Source organism: Lates calcarifer, linkage group LG7_1 (genome assembly GCF_001640805.2).
Source record: "Lates calcarifer isolate ASB-BC8 linkage group LG7_1, TLL_Latcal_v3, whole genome shotgun sequence".
Classification (NCBI taxonomy): Eukaryota; Metazoa; Chordata; class Actinopteri; family Centropomidae; genus Lates; species Lates calcarifer.
In genome coordinates this window covers 8,273,964-8,299,060 of record NC_066839.1, presented here as the reverse complement: position 1 = coordinate 8,299,060, position 25,097 = coordinate 8,273,964, and the positions used below count along the sequence as shown (strand labels likewise).

The 25,097-nt window shown below is 39.7% G+C and overlaps 3 protein-coding genes across 5 annotated transcripts; 2 read left to right on the top strand and 1 right to left on the bottom strand.

Moving 5' to 3' along the window:
- The first annotated feature begins 1,461 nt into the window (after nt 1-1,461).
- Nucleotides 1,462-9,895, top strand: rhag (Rh associated glycoprotein). Its single transcript, XM_018695002.2, is given in 11 exon segments — nt 1,462-1,754; nt 5,754-5,937; nt 6,193-6,343; nt 6,470-6,617; nt 6,918-7,084; nt 7,188-7,200; nt 7,203-7,324; nt 7,768-7,889; nt 8,039-8,112; nt 8,255-8,328; nt 8,565-9,895. Coding segments are annotated over 11 exon segments (1,308 nt in total). The 5' UTR covers nt 1,462-1,576; the 3' UTR covers nt 8,640-9,895.
- Nucleotides 9,896-11,053: 1,158 nt separating this feature from the next.
- Nucleotides 11,054-14,497, top strand: si:ch211-22i13.2 (uncharacterized protein LOC553945 homolog). Of its 2 annotated transcripts, none has more exons than XM_018695007.2 (7): nt 11,054-11,220; nt 11,875-11,947; nt 12,230-12,391; nt 12,578-12,639; nt 12,729-12,818; nt 12,992-13,081; nt 13,184-14,497. In XM_018695007.2, the coding sequence occupies exons 1-7, from the start codon at nt 11,218-11,220 to the stop codon at nt 13,232-13,234; spliced, it is 531 nt and encodes a 176-aa protein (XP_018550523.1). In that variant the 5' UTR covers nt 11,054-11,217; the 3' UTR covers nt 13,235-14,497. The 2 variants fall into 2 exon arrangements, with proteins under 2 accessions (XP_018550523.1, XP_018550522.1); XM_018695006.2 differs by having other exon boundaries at nt 12,726-12,818.
- Nucleotides 14,498-14,632: 135 nt separating this feature from the next.
- On the bottom strand, nt 14,633-21,725 carry rd3 (retinal degeneration 3, GUCY2D regulator). 2 transcript variants are annotated; one of them, XM_018695004.2, is made up of 3 exons: nt 21,405-21,725; nt 18,376-18,712; nt 14,633-15,566 (listed from the first exon to the last, which is right to left on the bottom strand). In XM_018695004.2, the coding sequence occupies exons 2-3, from the start codon at nt 18,663-18,665 to the stop codon at nt 15,200-15,202; spliced, it is 657 nt and encodes a 218-aa protein (XP_018550520.1). In that variant the 5' UTR covers nt 18,666-18,712; nt 21,405-21,725; the 3' UTR covers nt 14,633-15,199. The 2 variants fall into 2 exon arrangements, with proteins under 2 accessions (XP_018550520.1, XP_018550521.1); XM_018695005.2 differs by having other exon boundaries at nt 18,376-18,689.
- Nucleotides 21,726-25,097: the final 3,372 nt, after the last annotated feature.

Below are 25,097 nucleotides of genomic sequence, written 5' to 3'. Positions count from 1 at the left end.
TAAGCTTGGATAATTTCCAGAGGGAAATGAAGCAGGGGCCATGTACAGTATGTAAGGATGACTCAAGACAAACAGGTCAATCGTAGAGGACCTGAACTCTGAAGTAACCTGATCACAGTTACACACAGTGACTGCAGGGGTCAGGAGTGGAATGACAATGTGCAGCATTTGTCAAGGCAACATGAGGCGACTAGCGGAGCTTCAAAGAGACCACATCATCCTTATCTGGATTCACTGGTGGAAGGTTGACATTGTTGAATTTCTATGTTTAAGCACAATTTTTTTGTTTTTTTTCATCAGTAGCAATCCTAGCTATATCTCCTATATCTCTTATCATAACTACCCAACTGGTACATTACTCATTCTGTAAATTAGTTTACTCTTATTTATATTTACATGCACTTTTGCCACTTGTTTGTACTATCTGGACAGAAGCTAAACTGCATCTCTTGTAATGTTGTTTACCTGGTGACAATAAAGTTGAATCTAATCTAATATGTAGAAAACGCAATGTTTCTGGTGTGTACGTACATTATGATCTCCAATGTGATGGTTGTTTTTGTTGTTATCTAATGTCTTGCACAAACATCAGGCTGATATCAGTTGATATAGCTACTAGTTGCTTTGCAGGTTAGGATTTTAAATTCAAAACATATTAATCATCGTTATAGATTTGATTATGTAGGGGAGACAATTAGCGCCACCTCCATCAACTACAATGTTAAAATGCTGCTTAGACAATAATGGATTACTTATAACCCAATAATATATTTTCAGAAAGTTTTCACTCATTGTAACAAGGTTTTTTGTTTTTTTTACTTTGTCATTTTAAGTATATTTTGTTGGTACCCCTTGTGTCTTTCCAGCAACAAAAAACTTTAAATCCAGGGCGTTTACTTGTAATTTGTATTATTTACAGTCCTGCATTGCTACTTTCACTTCAGTAATGTTTCTGAAACTGCAGGTGCATAAGTCAGAAAACTACAGAATGGTTTAATATCGGGGGAGCAGGCTCTTAAGTCATCTGCACTGAGAAAGAGGAACAGTGTTCAGCAGAGTGGAAAAACTGTAATATTTTATATTTCCCTGAGCAAACAACAGAAATAAATTATAAATATCCCTTTATAGAAATATTTCTTTTTTAAATTCTTTGATCATTTTTCCCCTTCTGTATTTTAAGACATTAAAAGATCAGACTGAAGTTAAGTCAATAAATCAACAAACAGAACTCTGACAGTGAAAAATGAGAGGGAAGGAGCAGTCATTAAGTTTTTCTCCCATGTCCGCTCAGTGGCTGAGTGTCATTACATTTATGTTTTGCTTTGTCCCCTCCGAGGTCCAGAGAGGAAACCCATCCCCGTGAACAAAGTGCCAGAGGGGGGTGTTCACCCAGGCCCTCGTCTTCTGCCCTGCCATTGGCCACCACGAAACCTGCATCAGTTTAAAACCAGACACCACTTTCTTCCCTCCCTTCACACAGCACAACCTCTGTAAAGCAGACCGAGCTAGTGAGTGTGTGACTGGCGTGTACGCGCGTGTCACACTGTGTGAAGAGATAACCGGAGTTGGTCTCAGGATGCCTGCGTATGCCACCAACATGAGGTTCAAGTTCCCCATTGTAGCCTTGACTTTGGAGATTATCACCATCATACTGTTTGCGGTGTTTGCGGTCTACGATGATGGCAAAGGTCACGGGCACGACTCACACTCCAATGACACGCACCATGAAGAGCCGCCTATGAAACTCTACCCCAGTAAGTCTGTGTGGGGCTGCACGCTGAGGGGTGCTGCTGGATGTCTGAATGTTTGGTCACTTTACTGTTTATGTTAAAAAATGATGGATTATCAGGTCTTTATCTAATGGTGCTAACACACTGCCTTTGTTGCAGCTTTGATGTTCTTGTTAAATTGGTGAAATATCACTATAAAAACAAAGTTTGAATATCCAGTAAAGCTTTGTGACTCTTACGAGAGACAATGTTCTGCAAAGTTGGATTATTTTTCAAGTGTTTTTGCTGACTGTAGCACAATAATCTCATTTAGAAGTGTCAGAGAAATTCAGAAATTAATCTTATTTCTATTTAAAAAGGGAACAAATCTGCCATGTTACCAAACTTTGGCTGTTGCCTTTACAGTTGCCTTTAAGTGTTGAGAGAACTGAAAAAGACCATCCTCCTTCATTGGAATAATGTGAACTAATTTTCCAATTATCTACAAACAAAAATAGCAGACCGGTAGAAGGCTGTTTCTAGAGCAGGTCTGCTGAATGCAATAAGAGGAGTCATGAGGTTGCATTCTGGTCCAACACAAAGTCTATTCACACAGATGCAGCTGAGGAGTCCCGCAGGGGGAAAGTGTCAGGTCTCATGCAATGGAGGTTACATGTGATTTACATTAATGTCTGAAACACAGGGATAATAAGGAGCAAAGACAGATGGTCAGTGGAGCAGAAAAATGCCATTTGGATTTTGTGTGGCATTTAAAAGCATCAATTTTCAAGGTGTGGAGCAGGTTCTTGACAACTTGCAGTCAATTAAAATAGCTGCAACATTAAACTGTTTTAAACTGTCTTTTACTGTACGAATGTCTGATCAGGATTGGGTGGGGCAAGTGTGACCCTTAGAGATTAGCTCAACAGTCTGCATTGAGGCTGAGGATATCTTCCACTTCAGACATATGCACTGTCTGGAAAAATTTCATCATTATCATCATTATTTTGATACCTTCACATTTTAAAATCCTATCTAGTCGTGTTTGAAGACATGAATATATTCTGTTTTGAATCATAACATGCAGCTGATGGTTTTCAACAAAAAGGTTGATGTTGCCTCATTAAAAATTCTTAAAATGCCTAATGCCCTAATTGAAAAAGTTGTACACTGGGCCATGATTTGCATCTAAACTAGTTGTTTAGGTGCAACTAACTAACATCATCATTATTCATCTTAAGTTAGGATTAATGATAAGAAATTTTCCTCTGCTGAATGTGAAAACAGCCTTCAATATCGAACACTGCATATACATCATTCTGCACAATGACAGTAAAACATGCAACGTATGCAACAATAAGCAATTTAAAAAACATGTCCAAAATTGTCATTACGGGGTGTCAGGGGACAAATGCATCTAAAACATATTTTACATCTTGCACAACATGCTCTTACTGCGCTTTACTATTTAAGTTATGCTGAATGAGCTGAAGTTGTGACCATTTAAAAGGCGTGAGGCTTGCAGATTTGCGTGCAGAGAGATCCACTATCCAATGCATACCAGACATCTGTAATTACAGGTTCAAAGCAAGACAAATAAGCAGAGAAATGTGGACTGGGGCGTGGAAAAAACTGTCACAGCTTCATCACTGTGGACCAAAATCACTTTTTTTTTTTTTTTTAAGAAAATGTAAATGATAGAAACAAATCCTGGTTGTCTCGTATGATGAACACTACAGATGTTTCTAATTTCGACTCCTGGAAAATAATTTTATCTTAATGAGGAGTTGATTTGCAGAATGAAAACATCAAAGGAGCGGAAATCTGTTGCTCCAGTATTTGAAAAATACGATGCGATTTTTTTTTTTTTTTGGCACTGGTTGCATCACTCCTCTACAGCCTGCACTACTGTAGGTCCTGAGGGGATTCTCTCTCTCGTGGCTCACCCAGTTCTTCAGACGATTACAGAGCGTTACCTAACATCTGGGCGTGGTGCCAGTCACTGAGGCTGCTGTCCAACTTTACCTCCTCCCCATCCTCAAATCTACTGCTCACTAGAAGCCCCTGCTACAAGGGAGGCGAGTCTGAGTCACTCACATGAGAATGGGAGAAGGGGTCGAAGCGCAAGCTGAGGGCCAAACAGGTTTTCTCCAAACAGCTCCAGCTGGATGTGAAGCAACTCAGAAATTTACACCTCAACTTGCTGCTGCATGCATCAGTGTTCAAAATGCTGATCGCACGTTACGCTGCACTGAACGACAAAACAAAAGGATATTTTGACACGAACATTACCACTAATGTTGTGATTATTGTCTTCTTGAGTCACTGAAAGTTATTTTGTGACACAATATTCGGCCCCATTCTCTCCTCTGTGACACAAGTCAACCGTATTGATGCCATGCTGATTGATCACAAAATTGGTGTTTTACTTTTATTACCAAGCAGTGGAGAATGACTTTAATCATCTCTGAATACAGACTGATGATAATAACAGGACATAGCAAAATAACAGCAATACTGCAATACATAATCCTGTGGATGACCCAAGTGATGTAAGGTATTTAAAATGAATCTGTGAGACTGGTTAGTAAAAATTCAGTTGTTTAAATATATAATTTGAGAATGTGTCAAATGAAAGAAAACCAGCGCAATTAAAATGTTCCATCTTCAGTTTCTGCCTCACAAAAGTAGACGTGGGCGTTTTCATTCCCCGCATTTAAAATGTGCTGACACACTACATATGTAAATACTGTTCACAAAAATAGATGTGGATGAATTTAATCTCCCTCAGAGAGTTAACTGAGAAGACACTGATCAGTCTCTTAACTGTAAGGTGCATATACAGCTACAGCCAGCAGACAGTTAGCTTAGCTTAGTATGAAAACTGGAAACATGGGGAAACAGCATGCCTTGCTTGGTCCAAAGGTAACTAATTGCCTACCAGCACCTCTAATGCTCACTAATGAACACTTTATGAGACACCCAATTCTGAGAGCTGAGCCTAAGATGCATTTTCTACCACAGTACCAACAATTCGCTTTGCACCACGTCATGTGAATGAACCTTCAACTTGTTTGAGCCTCTTCTCCCACCTGCCCCTGGCACCAAAATGCTACATAAACAGAAATTCGTCGAAACGCTGCTTGTTCTGGTCATTGCAACACCATGGAAGTAGGGCTCTATTACTACTACATACAAAAAACAAAGAGTAAAACAGCACATTATGGTTTTATGAGGGGTAATGTATACTGATCTCATCTAATTCTCATCAGGAATGTGAATACGTGCGTTTCCAACACTGTCAAACCATTCTTTTAAGACTGCAAAGCAGCAGTAAAGACCAACCTATTCAAAGATGAAATTAAGTCTGTCCTGTCCTGTCTAAACAATAATGGCTAACGTAAAGTTCACTATGAACTAAGGAAATGAAGCCCATTGTTTCCCTGCCCGCACATATCTCCACCTAGATGCATTTTCCTCATGAGGGACTCATCATATCAAGCTTAAAAGCTTTTGGGAAAAGTCCGACTTCCTGTCACAACAATGACTCTAGGAGGGAGTGCCACAAAGTTTTTTGTGTGTTCCTTCAGCAGAGACTATAGATAATGATATATAAACATCTAAACAAATTCTATCTATTATCTTTGTCCAACAGCTGAGACTATTAGATACAAATGTTCCCTATCAAAATCATATGCACTCAACAGAAACAGCACAAGGGTCACAAATAAAAGAAACAGCAAGAACATTTTCTCAGAATCCCTTCATAGTGTGATTAAATTTCTTTTCAAGCTAACAGGTCACGGCTGTCCAGTCACTGCTCAATAAATCATTTTAAGTACAAAGTAAAAAGAGAAATGGCACAAACAGAAAAATCACAGCAAATGGCTAATTTGTAATTGAAGGCAGTATTTCATTAAAGTGTTTCATTTGATTCAATTTCATGTCACATTGAGCTGGGGCCAAATTGGGGCAGTCGCAACAAAGCAAGGCCCTGTCACCAAATCAGCAAGCAGAACTGACCTCTCCCTCTCATGTCTCCAGTGTTTCAGGACGTTCACGTCATGATCTTCATCGGCTTCGGGTTCTTGATGACCTTCCTCAAGAGATACGGGTTCAGCAGTGTAGGCGTCAACTTGCTCCTCGCTGCCTTCGGCCTACAGTGGGGCCTCCTCATGCAGGGCATCTGGCACCTGGACAATGGCAAGATCAAAGTCAACATCTTTAAGTATGACTGTCTTCTACACACTTGTTGGTTTTCAATAACACTTGGATTATGAATGCAGTTAAGATACATAACTACTTAGTAGCTGCTCAATAAATCTCTCCTGTTGGCTGCTGATTAGCTCTGAAGGATCACTTTATGTACTATAGATGAAGATTGAACTGTGCTCGCCCAGGGATGTTTGTGTTCCACCTCTTCTCCTTTTTATCATCTATTTCCTGTTTTCTTCTATGACCCGTTTCCCTCCATCTCCTGCAGAATGATCAATGCAGACTTCAGCACAGCTACAGTCCTAATCTCCTTTGGAGCGGTTTTGGGTAAAACCAGCCCTGTGCAGCTCCTCATCATGACCATACTGGAGATCACCATCTTCTCCATCAACGAGCATCTGGTGGCTTCAACTCTGAAGGTGAGTTCACAATGAAACATGCACAATTCTGTATGTATGACTGGAGCAGTCACTGCGTAAGGTGAACTTTATTTTAAAGACAGATTGGCATGATGTCATTGTTAAAGATCCACTTTTCTTTTGAAGGCTAGCGACGTTGGAGCGTCCATGATCATCCATGCATATGGAGCCTACTTCGGCCTGGCAGTGGCTCGAGTGCTTTACCGACCAGGTCTAAGAGATGGACATGACAACGAAGGATCTGTTTATCACTCTGACCTGTTTGCTATGATTGGTAAGAGCCAGTTAGACTTTAATTCAGTTTATTAATTCCTTTACGGCTGTAATGTGTTTTATTATTTCCCTCACTGGTTCATCACAGGCCTGCTCCACATGCACATTATGCCACCTAGTGGACACAAATAACCATGCAGCATGTGTGGTGATAAAGCCACATTAACCTCCACTGCATCTATCCTGTTTACCTGTCCATCCTGTTTATTCATTAACACAAATAGTTAAATGTGAGAGTAACTTGCACTTGATGTAAATGAGACTGACACAAACGCTGCTTCTTTACCCCCCTCTTCTACAGGAACCGTCTTCCTGTGGATGTTCTGGCCCAGTTTTAACTCAGCCATCGCTGAGACGCCCGAAACTCAGCTCAACGCAGTCATCAACACCTACCTCTCCCTGGCTGCCTGCGTGCTCTCTGCCTACGCCATCTCAAGCCTCGTCGAGCACAAAGGAAAACTGGACATGGTTGGACAACTTTTTCCTCTAATATTCACAGTGACACTATTTCAAGAATTTAAAACAAAAACAAATGGTTTTACAGTTGTTTTTGTACCTTTATGCTCTATAGGTACACATTCAGAACGCACCTTGGCTGGTGGCGTTGCCGTAGGAACATGCGCTGACATGAACATCGAGCCATTTGGAGCCATGGTGATTGGATTTGTGGCTGGCATCATCTCTACCCTTGGCTTCAAGTACCTAACTGTGAGTTGAATGTCAAACCAAAGGCAAAAAATAAAAAAAGACATCAATTTTTAGAAACTTCTTGAGTTAATAGATAGATTTTGGCAGCAATATTTATAACCAATTAGGTCATTTCTGAGAAAAAAATGCTACAAAATATCAGTTTCAACTTTTCAAATGTGAATATTCTCAAGTAATATATTCTTCTATGATAGTAAATTGAATATCTTTGGGTTTTGCGACATTGGTTGGACAAAACAAGACCTCAGAAAACGTCACCATAGACTCCAGGAAGCTGTGATGGGCATTTTCCACAATTTGCTACGCTTAATCAACGATCAAAATAACCACTGGGTGCAAAACATTTGGATACAGCCTAATATGATCAATATACTGATAATGCCCACCTCTTTAAAAGGCATTCATTTGGTTACTACAAGATGCCTCTTTTCCCTCCTCTGCAGCCCATCCTGGCGTCCAACCTGGGCATCCAGGATACCTGCGGTGTCCACAATCTGCACGGCATGCCTGGCATCCTGGGCGGGTTGGCTGGTATTGTGGCAGTGGCTTTGGGGAAGAAAGAAGGGTAAGGGCCACACCACAAGTCTTATGCATACATCTAGTACTAAGACACACATATTGTAACTGTATTGTAGCTTTGAAATAATTTCATACTCAAGCTAAGTGCCAGTTCCCAGCTCTTACAGTCTTGTCTCCTCACCTCCTCCTCCTCAGAGGTGAGGCTGCCATGCAAGCTGCTGCCTTGGCTTCATCCCTCGGGTTTGCTTTGGTTGGAGGTGCTGTTACAGGTGGGTGGAGATAAAAAATGAAATCATAAATGTGACTTGTGACAGGTAAACGCCTTTGCAGCTCGATGGAAAGGGCAGGGTTTGTATTCATTTTCATTTTCATTTCATCTGAGTGATCAAACAATTAATTTTCTCCTTCAAGGTTTAATAATGAAGTTGCCATTCTGGGGACAGCCTCCAGACCAGAACTGCTTTGATGACTCTATTTACTGGGAGGTGAGAAATCTCGTTCCTCATAAACATCATCTCTAGTCTCCAACTGCTGAACAGTAAAAGCGTCAAATGTAGAAGCCTGATGTTTTTTTTAACATTATTAAATATGTGGATTTGCGATCAGATGGAAGCAGTTCACTGTATAACTTTTTATATTTTCAGACAAGCTTACATTCACAGATACTTGCGTCAGTTTTCATCATTCTATAGATAAATCATTGGGATTTTGTACTTTCCAGGTTCCTGAGGAGGAGGACGAGAATGAGGAGAGCTTGGCTCACGCTGATCACTCAAAGAACAAAGCGGAGGCTTAAATATCTGCTCGTCATCCACTCAAAATTAAGCTCAAAATTAAGAAGCAAAGGATGATTCATCAGCTACACGATGACCACAGATATCAATTTGTCAGTTATATTAATTCGATGGTTGTCAATGTGTGACCATGGTTTTTTTCATCATAGTACCCTCTAAATTTGTAATTAGAAAAAAATATATATGAGCAATTTTAATCTGACAATTGATAACATAAATTGATAACATCCCATTTACACTAAGAAAAAAACCTACTTAAGATTTTGAAAAGACAACACCAATGTTCAGGGATTTTTTTTAACACTGAAAAAAAAAACTGATGATCTACAACAATCATGGGCCACGGCAGTTCGTAGTTTCACTGCTGATACACAACTACTTCTATAAGCTTTTCTTTATGTCATTTTATATCATAAAAAAGCATGTTTTAAGATGTTAGTATAGTGTTTATTTTTCCTCATACATTCTTTTATGTTTCCATAAACCTGGCATGTACGTGTTTCTGCAGACGCTCAGGTCGAAGAGAGGAGTTAAACTCTTGAGCTTTGATCTGCTGCTTCATGTTACCTCACTGGAGCCCAGTCCTTCAATCTGGAAGGAGTCAGGAGTCAGGCTGTGTGAAACCAGCAGCGTGGCTCCGACGTGGGCAGGGATAGTCACATGATATTCTTGTAACTAATGAACCTTCGCGTGTCTTATCTTCTGTTACTTCAGAGCATTTTTCTGTCTATCTGTGGGCAGCTGTACATTGAAGATCGCATTCAGAGCTGTGCATTTACATTAGATTGATTTACACTGGGCAAGCTGAGGTTATGTTTTTTTTTTTTTTCCTTTTTACTATTTACATCAAATGTATTCTTACATGTACATACAGTTTAGTTCTTAGATGGATTGACATGGTCAGTTTTATCAAAGCCCTGCAACGTCAAAGACAGAGCAACTGGTACTGAACATATTTCAGATATAACCTGTCTACATCACAGGATTAAAGCTCACTTTGTCTTCTCAAACAAAGTGCATGGCGGTGGAGCGCTGCACAGAGGATGGGTTTTCAGAGTGTTAAACATCAAAACATATGACCGCAGGGTGAGATGAAACTGACTACACACAGCATTAATCAGTATTTTGGTTTGTCAAATGATTTATGATGCCCAGGACACTGAAACACATAATAATTTTGTATTTTTATACAGTGGGCGTATGCTCTTATTTGTATAATATACTAATACTGTCATAATAAATATGCTTTTGTACAACACCAGTGTCTATATGGTAGTATTTAAAATTTCAACAGAAACATTAACAGCAATTCATAAGCTTAAATATTTGTGCTACTTATTTGACCTCCTTGTACTTGACTGCCTCTTGACACAGTTTAGTCAGAAGTAAATGATGAATGAAATATGTCGACAGCTATTGGATGGACTGCAAAGAGATTTTGTTCAGACAATCCACAGGCTGTAACCTTTTATGTAGAACCATCATCTGGTCAAAAAATCACTTTGTCCAGTACTTAGAAATATACAACAAATGGTTGATATGATTAACACCCACGCTTTGATAGCATGCACAGACATGAATCACAAACTGCCAATCACATCACAGGAATACAGGTATGTGTTATGCAAGTTTGCTTGTAGATTAGTTAGGTTAGATTTTGAAAATGTACAATTAATTACCTGTGAAATGTTCTACTGTTTGGTTAGAGTTTATCATGTTCAGTCAGGAAAGAAAAAAATCTGCCTTTAAACTTAAAAGAAAAAATTATTTGACATTTATCGTGATAATTATCAATATCGACTGATATGAAATTATCGTGACAACAAATATAGAGTCAGCCATATATCAGCCAATGTATAGGTATATATATATATATATACACACCCCACTCAGTTTATTTTTTTGGCATTACTACATTACTTAAATGACAAAATTTAAGGGATGCTTATTAAATTCAATCTGCTGATGAATGAAATGTGAGACCTGTAGAATTTAAAGTCAAAGGGACATTGATATTGTTTTATCCACTATTTAACAAGAGAGAGCACTGTGAAAAAAGGACTGTGAAAAAAACACTATACTGTTTGATTTGACTTAACTCGGTGTTTTTAACACATGGTAGAAGTTAGTCGATGAACACGGCTAACTATTAGCTTCTTCTTCGGTGGTTTGAGATAACTTCCATGGCAGTTAAAGATTTAAATTATTTTCTGAAATCTTCAGCAGTTGATACATGTTAATACCGTGTAGTTTACGGCTTTAACTCACCTGTTTAAGCTTTTGTCGTCGAGCAAACAATTAGCACCGTGTACAACTTGAACGGTAGCAGGTGACATTAACGTTGATGTTTTCTCGGTCGCCGCTAGGGGCGGTGTCACGGCTTCTCCGCAGTTTTCACTCTTGTGTCTCGCGCACAGCTTAGCCAGCAGCGGTGCATTATGGGATACAAGATGTCTCCTCTGGATGCGAGCTAATGCTAATTTATGAGAGATAACCGCATATAAATATATATTTTACTCTTTTTTCAGCGGCTGTGGTGTCCGTGCATATGTGATATTTTAACTGTATTTCACCGAAGCCATGGTAAGTACAGAGCCTCTTCTTTCACCAGCATTATTAGTTAATTTAACATCATTAAGCGCATTTTAGCGTTAGCTTTGTAAACGTAGTCCTGTTACTGAAGCCTTAAATATGAAAATCAGGACAATTCATGCATTAACGCGTCTATAAATATGTTTTTTAAACAAAACCACGACCGCCAACTTCGAATTGCATGTTTTAAACAGTGAGGAGAACTTAATTGTGTGTAACTTTATTAGCTAACGCGTTTCTCCATGAGCGCAGATCAAATTTCAGTGAAAAAATATGTCGCTTGGATCGCACATATCGAAACATACTTGTTAGCAGCTTTCATTGTAAACAGCAGCTAATGTAGTGTCATGTGAGACGAAAGTATTACCTCTGGGATCTGTCTGAGTGCATTTTATTTACCACCGATTAATATAGGCATGAGGAAGTTCTTACTGCTCTCTGCTAATAACTTAATCACAAACATGTTCACGACTATTTTTAAATGGCAAGTAAAACTTATTCCAATCCATACTGTGAATTAACGTGCGATTGATACATTATTTGCGCAAGAATCGATCTTTAAACACGACATAGTGTTTGGTAGTATCGATCCTCTCGGGGGATTTATCCGCCCCACCCCCATTAAACATCTGTTTTTGTTTTCAGTCAACGAAAGCGGAGTGCATAGTGTCCAGCTCCAGTTCCAGAACAGATGAAAGGAGGAGATCGAGGAGCAGAGGCAAGACAATATCAAACACAGAAACATGAAACTCACCTTCACATCAGACATTTGGCCTGTGGGTCATTTTACCTGCTGTTTGAATGGAGCCTAAGACACACAGCTAAATGTACAAGTGTATAAAATTCATATAAGTACCAGACTGTGAATTACAAGATATATCTTATTGTATAAATTAAACTTAAGTCACTGTTTGCATGATAATGCCGTATGGTAGCTCACGTCCAAATACTAAATGGCTCATGTTATTTTTGTTTGATTGATTGATTGTTTTTTCTTCAGGGCGTGAAAAAAGGAAGCGGAAGCGCAGTCGCAGTAGATCTTCCTCATCGTCCTCTTCCAGTTCGTCTTCCTCATCTTCAGCGTCTTCATCCTTATCATCCTCTTCTTCATCAGGTTCATCACAGTCATCCAGTCGCAGTCGAAGTAGCTCCAGCAGCAGTGGTAAATTTAAATCCACAGTTTGCTGTGTTTGTGGTTGGTTAAATTTCTCCTACAATGTAACATTTTTTCCAACTAATCTTCTTTTCTACAGAGTGCTGTGTAAACCTCAGTTCTCTGTGTATTTTTATCATCATAACAGTACTAATATCTATGGTCATATTTGACTCAATGTTATGTTGTTTTTAGATTCTCGCGGTAAATCCAGAAAGAGGTCTAAGAAAAGGAAAAAGGAAAAACATCTCAAAAAGGTAATTTTCTCCACTTTCAGTTTCATGCGTTTTTTTAGTCACTCACTGTCACAGACACTGAGTGTCACTTATTTTGTATTGTGAAGCAGAAAGGGAAGAAAGAGAAGCGGCACAAACGTAAAAAAGACAAGAAAGCAAAAGGAGGAGAGGAAAACTCGGGACCTGTACAGATCTCCAAGGTAGTGACACAAGGATTCAAGTCATTCCCTAACAGACCATTCACATTCTCATTAGACAAGTAATGTTTCTCTATACATTGTGTAACACAGTATATTATGTAATTTTGTCAGTCAGTGTCATTATAATTTCTTTGTTTTGTAGCACTTCCTAAATTGCGTGTTTTTCTTTTTAGTACTTGAAGGACCGGAAAAAAGGCAAGTACAGCATGATTTCAGGAAAGAAGATAAAGATGAAAGTAAAGAAGTCAAAGAAAGACAAACAGGTAGTCTCACCTTCCTTTTTGCTGTCAAGTAAGTGACCAAGTGTGCCTCTCTACAGTTGGCTCACGTCTGTTGTTTTTCTTTTCTTATGTTTTTTCTCACAGCGGGATAAAAATCGGGCAGAGCTTCTTGAGTTCTTGAACTCTACCCTGTGATGCCACTGCGGACACCAGTAGTGGTGGTCAGGCTCAGACATGTCAGCAGAACTCAGGAAACAACAACTCAGCCTTGCAAGAGAACAGTGTTTTCTGAGGATGTGATAATGAATACAACTTAATCAACACATGGGGGCAGCACTGAGCCAGATGCAGGGATGGAGCCATACCTCTCAAGGCAAAGTGAGACGCTGCTGTCCAGGTTCCCAGTTCTTCAGCTTTTGCTCTGAAAGCTTTTTGTGATTGGAGAAGAGTATGTTGAACAGTGTCATCTGAAATTTTATCTGTGACCAAATAGATCATATAAATGTGAAAAATGTCATCAGACAGCATCAGTGTTGAAAGTGGGTGAACTGCCAGCAACTGGCTTTTCTACTTTACTAGTGTGGCCCCTCCTTTAAAAGAGTACTCCGCCGATTCAGCATTGTAGTCCTATAACATTGTTGGACTTTACCATTGACGGTTCTTGTAAAAAGTGGTCAAACTTTATGCAGCAGATCCAGAGAAATTGTTTTTTTCCCTCATGCAATCTTCCTCCACCTGGTGCCTACATTACCCACAAAGCAACTCAACCACTGACAGTTCAGTTGGAGATTTGGGTGTGTTATGCTAGTGGTGGCCAATTTAGCCTCATAGCTTTGTGCAGACATGAGGAGGGAGCTACAGAGATCTGGTGAGCTCACTTCTTTCTATCTCCACATCACCAGGTTTTTCTAATATTCAGATTTACTGGTGCTGACATGTGTAACATCACTCCCTAAGACCTGTAAACAGCCTTTGATGTGTAAAATCGGTGAAGTTCTTCTTTAAAGTCTTAGATATTTTTTTAATTGCTGGCTCTGTCAATCATTCATGTCAACTATATTGAGGACTGTCCCGTTTTGTAGATAAATGCCCGTTATGTTTCCACGGTTAAACTTGACAGTGGGAACCACAGTGTTATCAGTGTGTACTGATATCCTAGTTTTTAATGTGTACATTTTGTTTAAAATGATATGAGAATCGACTGCGTTGTTTTTGATAGTTACTGTGCAACTTATTCATCACATTTATTCCCTAAATTCTGCCACTTCTGTTATGAATCTTGTTTCAAGATTAGTCATTTTATTAAACTGACAAAATACAATCACTGTTAGTCCCCTCTTGTATCAAACCAGTTGAAAGCTTTATATGGATAATGGAGTAAACCTGTTGTGTGTTGTCGAATTTTGCTGTCTGACAACCAGAAAAGAAACCGCAAATAAACTGCTGGGAAAGATTTTACTTTGAAATGTTTCATTCAGAAATATCCACATAGTGATCATTTCTTTGGATCTTTTCATATGCAAATAAAGAACACATACAGAGAGCTTTCAGTTCGCTGACCTTGGATGATAAATTGTTGTGCAGAGTCCTTGTGCTGTTGCGAGAAAGCAAAGTGCAGTCTAGGGAGTGAGCATGACTCACTCCCTGTATGATGTTAATGTGAAAGTTGAATATTACCTTGGATTTAAGACTTAATGATTAACATCTATACAGAAATCTCATGCAAAACATCCTGTCATAAAAGATTATTCACCTCTCAGGCTACTTGTGCTGCCTGATGTAACACAACCATTTTCTCCTGCAACAAGAAAGCCTGTGTATTACATAAATATCGCTACAAGGCTACAGCAAATAGCCCTCAGTGCTTAGATGCCAAATCTCTACAAAATATAAAAGGCATCACTGTGAGAGGTGATAATCTCATGCAAAACTGTTTCAAGTGCTGAAAATCAGTGTTGTCAAGGTACAGAAGATCTGAGAAAAACACCTGGCATCGCCCTTTCAGATGGAAAGGTAAGTAAACAGATCGAAATGCTGAGTGGTCTCATACTGAGGAGGAAGGAGGATGATGGGATTCATCCTCCCTCGCCTGGTGCAAAGTGGATGTACAGCAGCAGAGTCCCAGAGACGAGCATCTGTCCCACCTCAAAACGTCCTGCATCAAACGACCTTACTGCTGTCGGCTCCTTTGTATCTGAAGTCAGGCATGCTCCACACCCTCTGTGCCCTGTCCTCCCTCTCCATCCCCCTCTCCACGTCCTCCGACACCGTTTTGAGGTCGCTCAGCCCAGCCCCTTCGGCAGCGGCGGAGGTCAGGCCCACCGTGCTCCCGAAGGGGTTGATCTTGATCCGGGACCTGAAGTTCATGAGCGACATGCTCATGGCACGTTTGTTGTTCCACTGGCGGGCAAGCCGCTGTGCCTCCTGCTCCTCCTTCAGGTGGTCCAGAGCCTCAAGGAGGACGGAGCGGAACAGGCTGGACACCTCATGCACCTCAGGCTCATTGGCCTGCATGACCTCCCTGAACCTGTGCAGAGCAAAGCAAAACACGTGAGTGAGTGCAGATTGTTAGTTTAATGTTACTTTCTGCCACAGTGGACAAACTATGGAAGCCCATTTACGCCAATATGATGGGGAAAGAATTTGGCAGAAATGGGCTTCCATAAAGAACAGTAATGACAAAAAAATAGTTTTTTATAATTAATTTATAATAATTTTTTCAGGTGATTATTCTCTGTAGGTTCACATTTCACAAAGTCATGTGATCCATTGTTAATGTAAAACTACTGATTATAGCCACTTTCAAAAAAAATTATGTGTTTAGAAGTGCTAAAAATGCAGAAAAATCAGCACAATGACAGAATTGCTTTTCACAAAATCTATAAAATTGGCGTGTAAAGGTGATGTGTTGCCTCCATCCTTACCATCTGCTTCACAACCACACACACAGAAACACACAACCATAGTAAGGAAGACAAACGTCCTAAAAGAGAAGTAAAAAGCTAAAGCATAGACAGTATGAGTAAAGTTAAAGTGTGGCAATAAACTATATGAAACAATAAGTAATAATAAGCAATGCCAGAAACACAGGCAAGGATAAAACAAGAAAACGTGTTGACAATGCACCACAACAGTGTCGACACATTTTCCAGCAGAAAAAACCTCAACCCTAGAAACAAGGTTTTTGTTGTTGTTCCAGGGTTTTATTCTGGCTTCAGCACAAAAGAACACAATTGCAAATGTTATAAAAGGTGGTCATCAGCACCCTGCCAGCTTGACCAGCACACTCCTGCAGACCATCCAATTACTCCTCCTCCTAACAAGAGGTGCTGAGGTCCTAACAAGCCTTTAAATAGACATCTGTTTGGAAACCTGTTTCACTGTAAGTGCCTCCAGTTAACTGGTGATTGGCCTCCTTTCTTCCTCTGCTTAGACCAGAGCCACAAACACATGTAAGCGCTAAAGAGGAATGACGTTGTTTGGATCACATTTGGGGCCAGAGTCAAATTTATTACAAAGTATGTATGTATTGTAACTGTCAAAATTCAACATACACTCCTTTTAATCTGAAATTATGACTAATTCTAAATTATTGATTCGGGGTGAAATGGTAGTTTAACAAAAAAAAAAAAAAAAAAAAAAACAACTCAAGGCTCACTTATCAGCTTTTTCTGGAGTTTTCACTGCATTTCTGTTAGGAGCAAACTCCATCTGCACAGGAAGACGATGAGATGCAGTCTAACACTTTGGAAAAAGCAAGTAGTAGTGCTGTTTCTTTACAACTGCAAAACAGGTTTGTTAGATTTTGTTAACGATTTTTGATCAAACTCTGCAGATGATTAAAATGTAACTTTAGTTACTATGATTTTAAAAAGTACAGACTGCATCTTTAAAAACATGATCAATTTAAAATGTGAGTAAATAACAGGTTAGATTACCCATACTGATTATTAAACTAATAAGATTGTTTATTTAATCAGATAGTTCCAGTATCAGAAACTATTAACAAAGTCACTTTTCTTGTATGATTACATCATTTATTTAATATGATCTGATATTTGATATTATTTTGTGAGAACGACTGGCAGTCACATTGTGGGAGTTAATGGGGTTTCAAACAAAGAACAGGAGAGGCTGACATTTGGGAACTGAGAAGAATCTCCCCTTCAGAGACACAGACGGTTAATTATACTTCACAGCCAATCACAGCTGAGAACTCCACCTTCCTGCAGTTAATTAAAATCTCAAAAGTATGCTACACTTGGTCCCTGTTGTGTGTGTGTGTGATTTCCACTTAGCATTTAGCACCTCCTCACCACTCACCTACATTAACACCTCTCAAAGTGCCTCCTCCAAAAAAACTGCCAAACTCTAACAGGACACCTGAGACCTCAGCAGGTTTCTGCGAACAGATGCTCAAACGAGCTCAGAACGACTCTGCCACAGATTAAAGGACGACGACACCAAAGCATTATAGAGTCATGTGCAGGATGACAGAGAGGCTGGCCAGCCGATCAGTTTCCATGACGAAATGTCTCCCTGACTCAATGCTGAAGTCTGATGGCAGCTTGTCTTGAAGTCAACAGTGTGCCATGGACACACTGGAGAAGTAACCTCATAACCTGCCTTATTTGTCCACTTGCACTGAGTTGGTGACCAAGTTTAACTCCTTTTTTTTACATGAGATTTTTTGCATCCAAATGTGTTTTCCAGCTCCAGCCCACAGTGAAATACCCTCTCCTGCTGTCACTGTGTCCTCTGAGTTATCTCATGACTCACTATCAGTCAGATCCAGAATTTGTCTCTAAATAACATCGTCACCACCGTCTGTCTCTCTACTGTTCAGTCTGTTCAGAGACAAAACTATGTAGCTCTATAATATTGCAGAATAAAATGCTTATGAGTAGGCTGTGGCCTCCCACTAATATCCAGTTGTTATGACTTGAGGTGGTAGAAGAAGTATTCACAATATTTTCAGCTAAAAGTACTTAAAAGTACAAAAAGTAAGAATACTCATTCTGCAGAAAAGTGCCTCTGTGACTGATAAATTATCATATATGATATTATTAGATTGTTTCTATTGAATCATCTGTGTTTAAACAGCATTTTATAGTTGTGGCTACTTGAGGTGATGCCACCAGTTTAATCCAGTGGTTTTCAATGTAAGGGTCTGGGCCCTTCAAAGGATCACAAGGTAAATCTGAGGGGTCATGAGATGATTAATGGGAGACAAAGTTCTTTTTTTATTATGAAATATTGGATCATTTTACTTCTTTGAGCCTTTAACTGTCACATCATTTGTCTACCTTTCTTGTGTCAGCTAAGCCTCTCCTTACTTGAGTATGACCAGCCCGCAGCAGGATGGCGGCACCTTGGAGCAGAGGTCCTCCAGGCCGAGCCTCTCCCCGGTGCTGATGCTGTAGGAGGAGCGGGGCGTGCTGGCCAGCCAGCTGTAGTCCACTCCAGTCTTGAGGCGCTGGTACTCGTTCTCCCTCTCCCTCTGCTGCCTCTCCGCCTCCTTCAGCTGCCAGCTGAACTCCACCATCAGGGTGTCGGTGACCACGTCGGCCGGGTCCCTCTGGGGGCTCCGGTAATAAGGCTCATTCCAGCTGAACCAGGAGGCCATGGCCTTGTCCTCCTTCACGGGCCCCTGATGAGCAAAAGACAATCACACTGAAATGATGTGAGCACAGAATACTGCTGCCAAGCTGTTGAAATGCAAGGCTCTGTGTGACTAGATAATAAAAGATGAGTGCATTCTGCTTTTTTTCAGTGCAGATTAAATTTGCTGCTCTTATTAAAAGTAATGAGCTGACATGAGACAGTTTGGAAAGGTTAAACAGTCACTGAAGTCTGTGTGTGTCTGTACTTTGCAGAGCTTGAAATGTGAGACCAATAAAGTAAAACAAACAAGCTGTACCTCTGAACAGGTAATTGATTATCTAGCTCAGTTGATTAAATTTTTTTTTTTTTTTTTAACTTTTCAGTTCTGTCTGAAAATGCAGCAATTATGGAAAAGACACTATGTTCAGTTCAGTTCTGACACTTTGTTTCTATTTATAACAGAAAACATGCATATGTTTGCATAATCTGGCATCATTTATTACTGCACATCCTCTGAAGTCTGTTTCTACATCTGGACGTATTCCCAAAAGAGAACGTCGCCCATCTCTGCCTCCATCAGCTCTTTGTTGTCTAAAGGCATCACAGTTGCTCCCACAGATGCTGCATTCACTTCAATCAGCAGCGAGTCTCTTTGTTTGATGAAAGCACAAAACAAAAACTTAACAGAGGAGGCGACTGATGAAGGTGTTGTGAGTGATTAAAAGGTTTCAGATTCACAGCCACGTGGCTTGTGTTTTGGAAAGACATGAAGACACAAATGTCATGATTAGAGCAGGAATGTTAGTTAATTAATCAGTTAGTTGATCCACAGAAAATTTTATCAGCAACAGCTCTGTTAACTCAGTCAATCTTTTATGTTGTAAATGCTAAACAGTCTCTGGTTTCAGCTTTTTAAGTGAAGATGTTTTGTCTTTTGGGATAGCAAACTAATTTAGAGCTGAACCAGTTAGTCAACTGATCGACTTATCGAAAATAACCAATAACTACTCAATTAATTATTTCACTTATTTTCAAGGAAAAGCTGCCTCTAAAATGTCTGGATTCACTGCTTTTCTTTTTGTATAAAGTGAATATGGGGTTTGGACAGCTGGTCAAACAAAGCAGAATATTTTAAGATGTCACTTTAAGGGTTCTTGAAGAATAGTGATATAATCATTAGTGGAAGCTGTGAGCAGAAAATATCTGGATGTTGGACTGGTAAGATGAGCAATTTTAGGAATTGAATGCCTCCAGCTTTGGGTGTTTTTCACTTTTCTAATATTTTATGGCTCAAACAACTAACTGATTAACTGGGAAAATAAGTTAACTGATGCTGAGGCTAGTAAACTTCTTTACTGTACCTGCACACATTTTGCAGGTAATCTCTTCATTCTGTGAATTGTCTCCTAATATTAGGTGTCTGTTTAGTTTTGTAACTGTTGTCTTTTAATCTAGTGTTAATCTCATGGCATGTTGGGGTTGTCCTTAGCTGCTGTACATGGTTTATACTCTACACTGTGCAGAGGAGAGCTTTCACAACAAAGCAACGCTGTGAGATTAGTCGCAGTCCTGTTCTGCACCCAGCAGTTTAACCCTGAGCTGATTAACCCAAAATGGAGTCAAACACATGGCAGATATGGAGGCATATTGTATTCACAAAAGAAAAAAGAATCTGAGACCAGAAAACCATCTTGTAATTAATTCTTTGTATAGGAATTGGAACACCTCAGAACTTGCCTGAGAATAATCAGGTTTTAAGATTTCCTCAGTATCAAAGTAATTCATTGACAGCTATCAATATATTCAATGGTATGAACCAAAAAACAAATTGTTAATAGTTAATTCAGCTTACTTAATTTTCCAAAATGTAAACAAATACAGGTTAAAAAATGGGGCTATATAACTCTGAATCCATGGCAACAGTCTACTTCCTGTAACTTGTAAAAGTTTACATCTGTTCACAGAAGACTAATGTTTAACGTATCATTTTCCAAAGTACTCTAATATACTAATATTTATTAATATACTAATTAGCTCATAGTCATTGTAAGAAATATGGGACAGACAGTTATTAATCAGGACGTGCATACACTAAGGCCTCTGTCTTCCCCAACACCTTGACCCCAAATCTCATAAATATAGGATCAGTTCTTGTAAATATGATAAATAGGAGACAGTTGTGTGAATAAAAAGTGCTATAACCAACCAATTCAGTCATTCATATACTTTAAGTACATGTGCATGTTACACCACAGAGTGTCCAGCAACTTGTTATTCGATGAATTTAAAAATGTTTTTTGTTTTATCATCAAATCTATTGTTTCAGAAGTAAAACAAAGGAAATAAATGGGTAGAAATGATCAGTAAGAGTAAGGCTGCAACTGACAATTGTTTTGATTATCAGTCAATCTTTTGGTTTATAAACCGTTCAGTCCAAGGTCATGTTTCCATCTGTCTTCTTGTGTTCAACCAATACTCCAGTTTTTCTTTCTCATGTTCACTTATTTCTGGTCCAAAAAAAATCCCTTTTTCTTACAGATAACAGAAAATTGATTGCAAGAAGAAAAATATCCTGGCTTGTCGTGGCTTGTTTAAATTTGTGTAAATTGTCCAACCCACATTCTTGGTGATTCTTGGTCTGCCGCCCACTTTTGGCAGATCCGAACACAGCGTTTGAATATGTTAAAACATCACTGGTCACATCCATTAGGTCCAATCTGTTGCTGTGAATGAACAGGAAAAAAAAGAAGCAAATTCTTACCTCTTCCTCTCTTTCTTTTTCTTAAGTTTGTCCTGGACTCCACAAGAGGCAGAATCACAGTAAAGCAGAATTAGAAAAGTCCTCAGAGAGCAGATGGGTTGACGGATACTGAAGAGAGGAGACTGGTTGATTGAAAAGCAGAGAGAGGAGAGAAATGGTTTCTCTCTCTCTGCTCTCCCGTCCTCTCACAGTCCCACAGTATTATCTCCACCTCTCTCTCTCTCTCTCTCTCTCTCTCTGTCTTCATCTCCCCCCCTCCTCCTCCTCCCAGGAGCCTCTCTGGCCTGCCTTTACTTGTTGCAGGAGGTTGGGGGCACCATCTCCAACGGGAGCCATTAGATCATGGCCTCCCTCCCACCCCCTCCACCATCACCCTTCCCTGATGAAGTGCCTATGTAGCTTTGTTTTTTTTTTTTTTTTTTTTACAATTCACCGTTGCCATAGTGACACTTCCCTAAGCCTTTTTGTCCACAATAAGCTCCATCAGCTGAAAGGGAGCTAGAGAGCGATGAAGAGGCAGATAAAGAGGGCAGAGTGGGTTGAGAGGCGAGATGGAAAGAGGGAGATAAATCAAAGGATGTTGTTTGGAGGACGGGGAGGGGGTTAGTGTAGTGTGGGCCCCCAGCGTGCTGCCGTGACGACAGCTCAATTAAGTGGCGAGTGGTGCAACATCTGCAGGAAGGCGGTCAGCCCCGTGTAAATTAACTTCCCACAGATAATGAGTCTCACTGGCCCTGGAACAGTCGCGCATGAATTATATGAGGGTTGGAAAAGTGCTAATTGCAGGAGGAAATGTTTGTCACTGATTGTGTGTGTGTGTGTGATGCAGATGATGGAGAAGCAGAGAGAAGAAGAGGAGAGTCCGGGTTGAATGTGCAGTCGTTGTGTAGGTGGATATCAAGGTTTGTGTTGGTTTATCCTGTGTGTAGGTGTGAGCAGCTAACCTCAGACGGTTTCCTTCTGCACATATTCACAGTAACCTTAAAAACACCCCATCACATCTCCACCACAGCATCCTCCTCCTCCTCCTCCTCCTCTGCCTGAGTGCTACACTGCTAAATAAAAAGCTTTGTGAACTATGAACTCAGTTTAGTCACTGCAGAAACATCCACGGGTGTAAACAGAAAACCAGTGTGTTTTATAAATCAATTTATCATGTTTGCTCTTGAATAAGAAAACAATGTGTTTACCATCCTGATATATTCACCAATACTGTGCAATGGGGGTTTTTCACAGGAATATTTTAACTTGTCATGGTAGGAACGATGCAGGTGTTTGAGTAATAGTATCCAGGTGAGTCAGTGAGTCAGCATGAACAACACCAGGACCCTGAGCCTGATTTTCTACTGAGATGTGTCTTATTGTATTAGTCTTACATACACACCAATGAAAAACAATAGAGAAAGAAATATACTATCTTATAACAGTATTCACCTTCTCATATGTGCATTCAAAGAGTTTTTACTAGTACCTCCTGTCAACACTGGCTGTGAGGAAATCTCCGACAACAATTCCAGTGTAAAGCAAAAATTGTTTTAAAAAAGGAGGCTTTAGCAGGCTCATTAACATCTTCCAGAGTTACAGCATCAAATTCCAGCAAAGCAAAGACGTGTGTAGAAAGAGGAAATTCTGTACGAAAAACACAATAGCTCCAGCAGATACCTGCTTCATTAGTCGAACTCTGACAGCTCTGCTCAGTGTGTTTTTTTTTTTTGTTTTTTTTACAGAAACAAAACTGTGTCTTGAAGATGGGATCTCTTTTTCACTCATTCAACAAAACAATGAATCTCCAGAGGAGTTTCAAACTCTCAGTAAAGGGGGTGATCTGAGTGATCAGTCACCTTTACAGTATGGCTCAGGTGATTTTCATCCTTAAAGCTCAAGTTAGAATACCAAGTGAAACAAAGTCTCCAGTCTACATATGGACATGTCAGTATTGTTTGACCTCTCATTTTGAACATCACAGAAAAAAATAACCACACATAAGTGCGCCTCGGAGATATAAAAACAATATTTCTCTAGGATTATTATGTAAATCATGTTGCATGTGGTTAAGATGGAAGCTCATAGACACCTGAGCTACCAACACTATATTAATCCTTTTTAAATTTTATTTTAGATGTGGTATTTTCATTTGAACAATGAAAACTGATGCTGCTGCCATCGGCCTTGACATATACTTACATCGTCTTTTGTAGCTTCTGATAAGACATTCTTTACAGTTATAGTTGATAATAATGATACTAAATAATTAATTAACATTACTGTGTTACTAAATTGTTTTGTTATGATGTTCCTTCCTGTGCTGAATAAATAAAGTTTAAACAAGGAGGACAACAGGAGTGTCAGGTGCTCCTCTCTCTGTCTAGCTCTTTAATTGACCTTGAACACATTTTACTCTGTGGAAAAGGATTTATTAGCCATTCATGAAGCCACTACTTACACTTCATAAACCCTTCATAACATACACCTAATTACAAAGAGATATTGATCAGTATAGCATCAAATTTTATGATCTTTTAGCTCCCATTTAAAGGGAATCTAAGATGAGTTTTGGTGGGTTTTCCCTTTATTTCGATCCCTTCTCTAAAAGCCAGAGGCCCACTCTGTAGCGTCTCTATGTTTTTATCTGTCTGAATAACTAAATATCCAGACAGCGTGAGTGAGAGTGAGGCCTCCTCCATGTAAAGGCAGTGTGTGTCTACCTCAGCTCCAAAGGTGACAGATGGGCAGGTAAGCTCTCCCTGTAATCCAAACAGATGACAGCACTAATCCTCTAAAGTGATTCCCCCCATCAATCCCATGTTAACCTTGCTCAGCGAGCAGCAGCGGGGGCCTCCGGCGGTGCGTCACCACCGGAGCGCTGATGTTGTTTGTTCGGTGGAGGTTTGGCAGATTTGCTGGTGGATGGCGGCGCAGACACCTGTGTGTTTGTGACGCACGGAGAGAGCTTTCAGACTCCCCACCTCATATCATTATAACGTGTTTGTCACCCACATGACAGTCCTGTGCATGTGGTGGTCACACAGTGGGGTCAGAGTGGGTGGTGGGAGTGGGTGCACTTGAAGTGAATGTGTTTCCCTGACTCTCCCTGGCTCAATTTGTTGATTTGATTTCTCAAAATAAATTACGTATTTATTTATCATACCTATAGTTATACTGCTGCCTTGTGATACCTCAGTACACAGGGTGTTATCTCATAAAGAACTATGACCAAAGAGCAGCTCTGTATGATTAATCTAATTACTGAAATAAACATGACCTGTAGTGTTATTTTAACCCATTTTCAACATATTTCTTTTTCTTTTTTGTTTGTTTTCTCTCTCTATTCCTTCTTTTAAGTGTATTGTGTGGTCTGTGATTACACTGGCACCTGACTTTGATGAATATCCTTTTATTTTTTATCCTTTTCTATGTGTTTTTTTTCCTTCTTCCTTTTCTAACTATAATTCTTAGAGGCATTTTAGTGCAAGCAAAGGAACAGTCATCCTAAATCATGAGCCTCTGGTGTTTGTTATGTGCTGCCCATTATTCTTGTTTGGACTGTGGTAATTTTTTAGGCCTACACTGCCCTTTTTAACTCTGAATTATGAAACACAAGCCTCTGCAGCAAAATAATGCTTTCTACTGTACATACCATCAGTCACTAGTAATAAAATATGCTAAACACTGCCAAACAAGACTGCATTCATT